Consider the following 9,966-nt stretch of genomic DNA (forward strand, 5'->3'; position numbering starts at 1 on the left):
ATTGTGCTGTTAAACAATAATAGAATCCCATTTATTTAAATATTTTGGATGTTTTCTACATCTTCAAATATATTGATTTCAGTTACAACACAGAATACAAAGTGTCCAGTGCTCACTTTCTATTTATTTTTTATAAGTATTTGCACTGTAAAGAACAAAAGAACTGGGTTTTTCAATTCACCTAATTCACAAGTACTGTAGAGCAATCTCTTTGTCATGAAAATTGAACTTACACATGTAGAATTACACCCCTACCCCGATATAACACCACCCGATATAACACGAATTCGGATATAACGCAGTAAAGCAGCGCTCCGGGGGGGCGGGGCTGCGCACTCCAGCAGATCAAAGCAAGTTCGATATAACGCGGTTTCACCTATAACGCGGTAAGATTTTTTGGCTCCCAAGGACAGTGTTATATCGGGGTGGAGGTGTATGTACAAAAAAAACAACAACTCAAAACTCAAAAACAAAACAATGTAAAACTTTAGAGCTTGCAAGGCCACTCGGTCCTACTTCCTGTTCAGCCAATCGCTCAGACAAACAAGCTGGTTACATTTGCAGGGCGATCATGCTGCCTGCTTCTTATTTACAATGTCACCTGAAAGTGAGAACAGGTGTTCGCATGGCACTGTTGTAGCCGGCATTGCAAGGTATTTATTTGCCAGATGCGCTAAAGATTCGTATGTCCCTTCATGCTTCAGCCACCCTTCCAGAGGCCATGCGTCCATGCTGATGACGGGCTCTGCTCGATAACAATCCAAAGCAGAGCCGACTGACGCACGTTCATTTTCATTATCTGAGTCAGATGCCGCCAGCAGGTTGATTTTCTGTTTTGGTGGTTCGGTAATTTTAAATGACACAGGTCAGGGTTTGGTTTAATTACGTTACAGACCCACTCGACAATGTCTTGTCATCCCAGGCCAATAGCACCTTGAGAAAAGCACCGTTCTCATGTTGACAACTCCCTGATGTCCACTGCGGGGACGGTCATGGTACATTTCAGAGTTGTAGGGCTTGTTCCCCGGCGTGCACGAGGACCTTTCCTCCGTTGGCGGCATGGCACAGCGTCCCTTCTGCTGATCAGAGACGAGGGAGACATTGATGATCACAGAATCACAGGCCTGGAAGGGACCTCGAGAGGTCTCTAGTCCAGACCCCTGCACTCAGGGCAGGACCAAGCACCATCCAGACCATCCCTGACAGGGGTTTGTCCAACCTGCCCTTAAAAATCCCCAATGAGGGAGATGCCACCACCACCCCGGGCAATTTATTCCAGCGTTTAATCACCCGGACAGTTAGGAAGTTTTTCCTAATGTCCAACCTAAACCTCCCTTGCTGCAGTTTAAGCCCATTGCTGCTTGTCCTGGCCTCAGCGGCTAACGAGAACAATTCTTCTCCTTCCTCGTTGTAACAACCTTTTACATACTCGGAAACTGTTCTCACGCCCCCGCTCAGTCCTCTCTTCTCCAGACTAAACACCCCCAGGTCTTTCCAGCTCCCCTCACAGCTCGTGTTTTCTAGCCCTTTTCATCGCGGTGTCACCCCGTTAGCCCCTGCCCCGAGCTGGCAGGAGAAGCCGACTCCAGCCGAGGGCAGGGTGAGGTGAGCGGCTTCGGCCGGAGTTCCTGAGCCGGCTCGGCACAAGCTGCCAGTTCCTGCCCAGAGCAGTTTTTGAGGCTCCTGCTCAGCCTGAAAACGAAAGTGAATCTCTGCCTGGGCCCAGCTTCCCCGACTCCCGGCCCTGAGACTGGGACCCGCCAGCCAACAGGGGACCCTCAAACCCGGGGTCCAGGCTCCAGGCTGTCCCCAGCTCTCGGAGGTGGGCTGAGGTCTCCACTCCTGGGTTCTCTCCCCGGCTTTGGGAGGGGAGTGGGGGCTGGTGGGTGAGGGGGAGGGGCTGGGAACCAGGACTCCTGGGTTCTCTCCCTGGCTTTGGGAGGGGAGTGGGGGCCGGTGGGTTAGAGCAGGGGGGGCTGGGAGCCAGGACTCCTGGGTTCTCTCCTGGCTCTGGGAGGGGAGTGGGATCTAGTGGGTTAGAGCAAGGGGGGCTGGGAGCCAGGACTCCTGGGTTCTCTCCGGCTCTGGGAGGAGTGGGGCTGGTGGGTTAGAGCAGAGGGGCTGGGAGCCAGGACTCCTGGGTTCTCTCTCGGCTCTGGGAGGAGTGGGGCTGGCGGGTTAGAGCAGGGGGCTGGGAGCCAGGACTCCTGGGTTCTCTCCTGGCTCTGGGAGGAGTGGGGACTGGTGGTTAGAGCAGGGGGCTGGGAGCCAGGACTCCTGGGTTCTCTCCCGGCTCTGGGAGGAGTGGGGTCTGGTGGTTAGCGCAGAGGGGGCTGGGAGCCTGGACTCCTGGGTTCTCTCCCCGGCTCTGGGAGGGGAGTGGGGGCTGGTGGGTTAGAGCAGGGGAGGCTGGGAGCCAGGACTCCTGGGTTCTCTCCCTGGCTCTGGGAGGGGAGTGGGGCTGGTAGGTGAGAGCAGGAGGGGCTGGGAGCCAGGACTTCTGGGTTCTGGCCCCGGCTCTGGGAGGGGAGTGGGGTCCTGTGGGTTAGAGCAGGGGGGGCTGGGAGCCAGGACGCCTGGGTTCTCTCCTGGCTCTGGGAGGAGTGGGGGCTGGTGGGTTAGAGCAGGGGGCTGGGAGCCAGGACTCCTGGGTTCTCTCCCTAGCTCGGGGAGGGGAGTGGGGGCTGGTGGGTCAGAGCAGGGGCGCTGGGAGCCAGGACTCCTGGGTTCTCTCCCAGCTCTGGGAGGGGAGTGGGGGCTGGTGGTTAGAGCAGGGGGACGGGAGCCAGGACTCCTGGGTTCTCTCTCGGCTCTGGGAGGGGAGCGGGGGCTGGTGGTTAGAGCAGGGGAAGGGAGCCAGCACTCCTGGGTTCTGTCCCTGGCTCTGGGTGGGGAGTGGGGACTGGTGGGTTAGAGCAGGGGCTGGGAGCCAGGACTCCTGGGTTCTCTCCTGTCTCTGGGAGGGCAGTGGGGGCTGGTGGTTAGAGCAGGGGGGGCTGGGAGCCAGGACTCCTGGGTTCTCTCCCGGCTCTGGGAGGGGAGTGGGGGCTGGCGGGTTAGAGCAGTGGGGGCTGGGAGCCAGGACTCCTGGGTTCTCTCTCGGCTCTGGGAGGGGAGTGGGGGCTGGTGGGTTAGAGCAGGGGGGGCTGGGAGCCAGGACTCCTGGGTTCTCTCCCGGCTCTGGGAGGGGAGTGGGCACTAGTGGGCAGGGCTAGTCTCTTTCTCACTTAACCATCTTTTGTTCCCTTTTCTCACTTTTTAATGTCTGCAATTTATCCATCAGGAAAGCCCCCGACCTTCCCCCACCTCCGCCCCGTCCTGGCAGCCGCGCGCTGAGACTCCTGAAACCAGAATGTGGAAAAATCTCCCCCGAAGCCGTTTCCCTGGTAAGCCGGAGCTTTGCAGCTCACGCCCGGTGAGCCAGGCCGGCGGCCCGTCCCCACCGCCTCTGAACCACCATGTAAAGGCGCCGCGATGCCCAGGCCCCACAGCGGCTCCGTGGGGAGGCTGGGGATTGGGGGGGGGGGGTAAGAGTTGCAAAAAAGAAAATATTCGTGTCTGGAGGCGCAGAGCTAAGGCTACAGATTAGTTGCGGATTCCGTGATTTTACCTGAGCTCCGTGACCAGCCCCAGGCAGCCGGCCCGGGCGTCCGTGACTGAGTGTTTATTGCCCACGACCTGTGACAGTGACTAAAAACACCCACCACAAAATCGTAGCCTTGTGCAGAAATGCCGCTCCCGTCAGCACAGCGCCCCCTAGTGCCGCACTGGGGCAATGGGGCCGGCCCTGACCCCCAGGGGAGAGCGCCCCCTGCTGAGCCCTGCCCCACTCCCTGCAGCACAGGGCCCCCTAGCACCGCACTGGGGCAATGGGGCCGGCCCTGGCCCCCAGGGGAGAGCGCCCCCTGCTGAGCCCTGCCCCACTCCCTGCAGCACAGCGCCCCCTAGTGCCGCACGGGGCATCGGGGCCAGTCCTGACCCCCAGGGGAGAGCGCCCCCTGCTGAGCCCCTGCTCCCTGCAGCACAGCGCCCCCTAGCACCGCACTGGGGCATCGGGGCCGGCCCTGACCCCCAGGGGAGAGCACCCCCTACTGAGCCCTGCCCCACTCCCTGCAGCACAGCGCCCCCTAGTGCCGCACTGGGGCATTGGGTCAGCCCTGGCCCCCAGGGGAGAGCGCCCCCTGCTGAGCCCCTGCTCCCTGCAGCACAGCGCCCCCTAGTGCCGCACTGGGGCACTGGAGCCAGAGCTGACCCCCAGGGGAGAGCGCCCCCTGCTGAGCCCTGCCCCACTCCCTGCAGCACAGCGCCCCCTAGCGCCGCACTGGGGCACTGGAGCCAGAGCTGACCCCCAGGGGAGAGCGCCCCCTGCTGAGCCCTGCCCCACTCCCTGCAGCACAGCGCCCCCTAGCGCCGCACTGGGGCAATGGGGCCAGCCCTGACCCCCAGGGGAGAGCGCCCCCTGCTGAGCCCTGCCCCACTCCCTGCAGCACAGCGCCCCCTAGTGCCGTACTGGGGCAATGGGGCCAGCCCTGACCCCCAGGGGAGAGCGCCCCCTGCTGAGCCCTGCCCCGTTCCCCACAGCACAGCGCCCCCTAGCGCCGCACTGGGGCATCGGGGCCGGCCCTGGCCCCCAGGGGAGAGCGCCCCCTGCTGAGCCCTGCCCCGTTCCCCACAGCACAGCGCCCCCTAGTGCTGCACTGGGGCCTCGGGGCCAGCCCTGGCCCCCAGGGGAGAGCGCCCCCTGCTGAGCCCCCAGCCCCACTGCACAGTGCCCCCTATCACAGCCCTGTCCCGCTCCCTGCAGCACCCTCTGTTTTCCTTGGAGGTCTGCCCAAGCAGTATCCTCCCCCAGGGGTTTTCAAACTTTTTTTCCGGTGACTCAGTTGAAGAAAATTGTTGATGCCCATGTCCCAACAGAGCTGGGGATGAGGGGTTTAGGGTGTGGGAGGGGCTCAGGGCTGGGGATGCTGGAGGGGGTCAGGGCTCTGGGCTGGGGGTGCAGACTCTGGGGTGGGGCCAAGGATGAGGGGTTTGGGGTGTGGGAGGGGCTCTGGGCTGGGGCAGGAGGTTGGGATGCGGGAGGAGGTCCAGGCTGTGAGTTGTGGGGTGCAGGCTCCGGGTTGGGGCCAGAGATGAGGGGCTTGGGGTGCAGGAGAGAGGCTGGGGCAGAGGGATGGGGTGAGGGCTGCGGGGTGGGACCGAGGGGTTCAGGGTATGGGAGGGGCTCAGGGCTGGAGAAGAGGGATGGGGTGAGGGCTGAGGGGTGGGGCCGGGAATGAGGGGTACAGGGTGTGGGAGGGCTCAGGGCTGGGGCAGAGGGTTGGGGTGAGGGCTGTGGGGTGGGGCCGAGGGGTTCAGGGTGTGGGAGGGGCTCAGGGCTGGGGCAGAGGGAGGGGGTGAGGGCTGCGGGGTGGGGCCGGGAATGAGGGGTTCAGGGTGTGGGAGGGGCTCAGGGCTGGGGGTGCAGGAGGGGGTCAGGGCTGGGGCAGAGGGATGGGGTGAGGGCTGCGGGGTGGGGCCGGGAATGAGGGGGTCAGGGTGTGGGAGGGGCTCAGGGCTGGGGCAGAGGGTTGGGGTGGGGGCTGGGGGGTGGGGGCGAGGGGTGGAGGGTGTGGGAGGGGCTCAGGGCTGGGGCAGAGGGATGGGGTGAGGGCTGCAGGGTGGGGCCGGGAATGAGGGGTTCAGGGTGTGGGAGGGGCTCAGGGCTGGGGGTGCAGGAGGGGCTCAGGGCTGGGGCAGAGAGATGGGGTGAGGGCTGCGGGGTGGGGCCGAGGGGTTCAGGGTGTGGGAGGGGCTCAGGGCTGGGGCAGAGGGATGGGGTGAGGGCTGCGGGGTGGGGCCGGGAATGAGGGGTTCAGGGTGTGGGAGAGGCTCAGGGCTGGGGCAGGAGGTTGGGATACGGGAGGAGGTCAAGGCTGTGGGTGGTGGGGTGCAGGCTCCGGGTTGGGGCCAGAGATGAGGGGTTTGGGGTGCAGGAGGCGGCTCCGGGTTGGGGGTTCAGGGCAGGGGCTGGGCGTGACGTGATCAGAACACAGCTCAAAGCAGCTGGGATTGGGCTAAACACAGACAGCGCCTCTCCCGACCCTCCAGCGCTGTGACCCTCCGAACCCCCCACGTCCCTTCCGCACCCTCCCAGAGCCAAACGGGAGCCGGGGCCAGCCCGGGGTGCTGGCCAGGGGAATCGCCAGCAGGCGAACAGCAGAGGTGGGATTTCCCCTGGATTTGCCGCTGGGTGGGCCCATGCCCAGGTCTGGTGCCCCCAGTCAAGGGGGCTGGTGAGAAACGAGCGGGGTCAGAGAAGAGCCGCGAGAACGATTCAAGGGTTAGAAACCGGCCTGACAGCGAGAGACTCCAGGAGCTCGGTCCATTTAGCTTCACTGAGCGGCGGCTCCGGGTGCCTTGATCCCAGCCTGTAAATACCAACCTGGGGAACAACCAGCCGTTGACACAGGCGGTCGGTCTAGCCGAGAAGGTCCCACGCGATCCAGTGGCCGGCAGCTGAAGCCGGACAGACGTAGGCAGGAAATAAGACATAAATTTTTAACCATGAGAATTAACCTTGGAACAATTTACCCAGGGCCGTGGGGGATTCTCCATCAAGGACAACTTTTTAAATCGAGACGGGAGGGTTTTCTGGAAGCTCTGCTCTGAGAATTTTCTTCTAGGGCAGGTCTCTGGTCTACATAATCCAGGAGGTCAGACGAGATGATCACAATTGTCCCTTCTGGCCTTGGGATTTGTGCCTAGAACCCAGGAGTCCTGGCTCCCAGCCCCCCCTGCTCTCACCCACCAGACCCCACTCCCCTCCCAGAGCTGGGGAGAGAACCCAGGAGTCCTGGCTCCCAGCCCCCCCTGCTCTAACCCACCAGCCCCCACTCCCCTCCCGGAGCCGGGGAGAGAACCCAGGCGTCCTGAGCCTCTGTCCCTTTTCACTTTCTAGGGAAGGCAGTTTTATCCCTGGACCCGGACACGGCTCACCCTAACCTGGAGATCTCGAAGGACGGGAAGGAGGTGACATGCGTCAGTCAGGAAAGGTCTGTTGACTCCGGCCCGAGGCGATTCGACACGGCGAACTGCGTGGTGGCCCGGCAGAGCTTCAGCGCGGGGCAGCACTACTGGGAGGTGTCCGTGGGCCGGAAGCAGCGCTGGAACCTGGGGGTGGTCTCGGACCGAGCCAGGAGGCAGGGCAGGTTGATCAGCGTGAAGTGGTGGCCGTGGCCCCCTAGCAAGGTCTGCGCCGAGGGCTACTGGCTGATCGGCTACGACCGGCAGAGGGCCGGGAAGAAGTACTGGATATTTGACACCAACCCATGGCCCCTGGATCTCTGTCCCCACCCTGAGACCATCGGCGTCTACCTGGACTACACGGACGGGGAGGTCTCCTTCTACAACGCCGATCACCCCGACACACTGACCCACATCTACACTTTCCACACCTCCTTCGACAACAAGCCCGTCTACCCCATCTTCGACCCCTGCTGGCACGACAAGGGGGGCAACACGCAGCCCCTCAAGATCCTGTGAGCTGCTGGCTCCGTGGCATCCCAGGGCGCCTCGTCCGATGGCCACCGCTCGGCTTACTCAGCTCTGCCCCTCCTGGGGGCTTCCCTTGTCTGTGGGCCGGGGAAAGACAGAAATTGCCACAGTCCCAGAGACGAGGGTGACGAGGTCGCCAGCTGCTTCAGCAACACCCTCGAGGCCAGTAAGAGAATAGCCCACCCTTACTGGCCATTTCTTCCTGACCGCCACTGGGCAAAGGTGGCTTTACAGCCCTGAAGCATGAAGATCTGGAGCCCTCAGGCCATTGTGCTCCTAACAGACCTCGGGATGTTCTCATAATCCCTATAAACCTCCCCTGGTTTTCTGACCCCCTCGGCTGCCGCGACGTCCTGTAGCAGTGAGTTCCGCTGGCTCGTCGTCGCTGTTCTCCTGCACGGCGCTAAGAGATCGTTAAACAAGCTGGGCCGCTGCATGGCACATGGGAGACGCTTTATGGTGTTGTTAATGCCAATACCTATCACTGCGATGACTCTGAGCAGAGGCCACGTACAGGGTCAGTGGAAACGTCATGCTTTGCCAAGGATGGTGATGCTGTTTATCACCTTTGTATGGTGAGTTACAGGGGTGTGGGGGGGGTAGATCTGGTGACACCCCCGACAGATTGGCAGCAGCACCAGCCAGTCTGTCCCATGGCCCATCAAAGACCATCAGCTGGACAATGAAGGCGCTTGGAGAAGCATGTAGGGCCAGGCCCATGGATAGGAGACCCCAAGAGGTTCTCCAGGCCCACGCGCTGTTTGGGACAGAGGACGGACGAGGACATGGCAGCTGCATCAGCTCCAGTGTGTCTCAATCCTGCTTCTCTCCGCTCCGGAGTCACTGATCTGCCAAAGCTCTGAGCAAGGGACGGCCTGGCCCAGCCCAGCCGGGGGTGACTCCAGAGGGACTTTCTAGCCAGCGACCTCCCCAGTGCTGCTCACGACCGGATCTCTGGACTCTGAGGTCTGCGTTCGTTACCACTGAGCAACTCTCCTCTTGTTCTTTGCCACTAAACCCTTCGTGTTAGACGCTGAGGACTGGCCGGCAGCGCGGGATTTGGCATAAAATCCAAACTGACATTGACCTGGCAACGTGGCGGCCCTTTGGGGTGGGAAGGACATTTTGTAGCGTGAGCAGAGTTTTTAGGTAACTTCTCCCTGCACTGGACCTGGTGCTGGCTGGGAGCCAGAGAACTGGAATGCAGGAAAGGGGGGGGGGGTGATGGCTTTTTTCAGCTTCTCAATAACCCAGGGGGTCTCAAACTGAGGGGGTCACAAGGTTATTACATGGGGGGTCACGAGCTGTCAGCCTCCACCCGAAACCCCACTTTGCGTCCAGCATTTCTAATGGCGTTCAATATATTGAAAGGGGTTTTGAATGTACACGGGGGGGTCGCACTCAGAGGTTTGCTGTGTGACAGTCACCAGCACACAAGTGAGAACCGCGGCAGTAACCGGGGCGGGGGGATCAGGGAGCACCGGGCGTAACGGGGGGGGGGTCTCACTTCAGTGTTACCCACCAGCCTCGGGAGGAGCTGCTCCCCCTGCTGCAGCCTGCCCTGCCCTTGGCACTGCCAGCGCGGGCTGCCCAGGCGCCGCGTGGCACAAGCCAAGGGAATTAGGCTCCCTCGTTAGTCCGGCGCCTGGCAGGAGATTGACTCAGTCCTTGAGCTCGCAGGAGCCAAAGCCCTGAAAGGCGGCTGGGGATTCTGCCAGGCTGCCTGGGGGGTGGCTCAGTCCCACCCGTCCCAGAGGCGCTGGCCTCACCGCCCTGGGCTGTGATGTTTGGGGCACCGATACAGTCGCTGGAGAACGCCCCCCCCCCCGGCCGGGCCCCCCCGGCTTTCAGCCCCATGGCCACAGGGTTTGGGCTTTGACCTACACAAAATCCTCCTCCTCAGACGCCCCTAAACATTGCCCCCCCAAGACACCAACAGAGGGGGGAGGGGGGATCGGGTGGGGCTATTTAAACCCTCAAAAAAAAGGTAAATGTTCTCTCCCTTTTTAACCCCCAATTCCTGTGTCGGCCACTGGCCCCAGCCCTGTGCAGCTCAGGGGAAGCCACGTCTCACCCAGACGGGGCCACACCCCACTTTTCACAGCCTCTCGCTGCCTCGGCCAGCCTGGGGGGGGGGGAAGGGCCCTTTCCCCTCCCCGCTTCCCAAACTCGGGAACATGTTCCCAACCGGCAAACCCTGGGAACCAGGCAGCAAGCGCCGGGAAACCTCCGATCTGATCCCCCCCCGGGAATGGAGTCACGCAAACTGAGCGCCCCCCCCGCCCGCCAGGCTGGGCAACAGGCCCCCACCACAACGTAAACATTACACAGACAAGCCCGGCTCGTGGGACGCAGCGCTGCAGCCCCGGCAGGACCCAGCCCGGCTCGGCCCCCGCCCTTCCCCCACTGGCCAGACGGGGAAACCGAGGC

General features: G+C 62.3%; 1 protein-coding gene across 1 annotated transcript; it reads left to right on the forward strand.

Annotated features, from left to right (window-relative positions):
* Positions 1 to 1,492: 1,492 nt before the first annotated feature.
* On the forward strand, positions 1,493 to 8,745 carry LOC120403343 (tripartite motif-containing protein 72-like). Its single transcript, XM_039534333.1, has 3 exons — positions 1,493 to 1,822; positions 3,284 to 3,386; positions 6,941 to 8,745. Exons 2-3 carry the CDS (start codon positions 3,353 to 3,355, stop codon positions 7,522 to 7,524), a joined length of 618 nt encoding a protein of 205 aa, XP_039390267.1. The 5' UTR covers positions 1,493 to 1,822; positions 3,284 to 3,352; the 3' UTR covers positions 7,525 to 8,745.
* Positions 8,746 to 9,966: the final 1,221 nt, after the last annotated feature.

Source organism: Mauremys reevesii, linkage group 4, assembly GCF_016161935.1.
Source record: "Mauremys reevesii isolate NIE-2019 linkage group 4, ASM1616193v1, whole genome shotgun sequence".
Classification (NCBI taxonomy): Eukaryota; Metazoa; Chordata; order Testudines; family Geoemydidae; genus Mauremys; species Mauremys reevesii.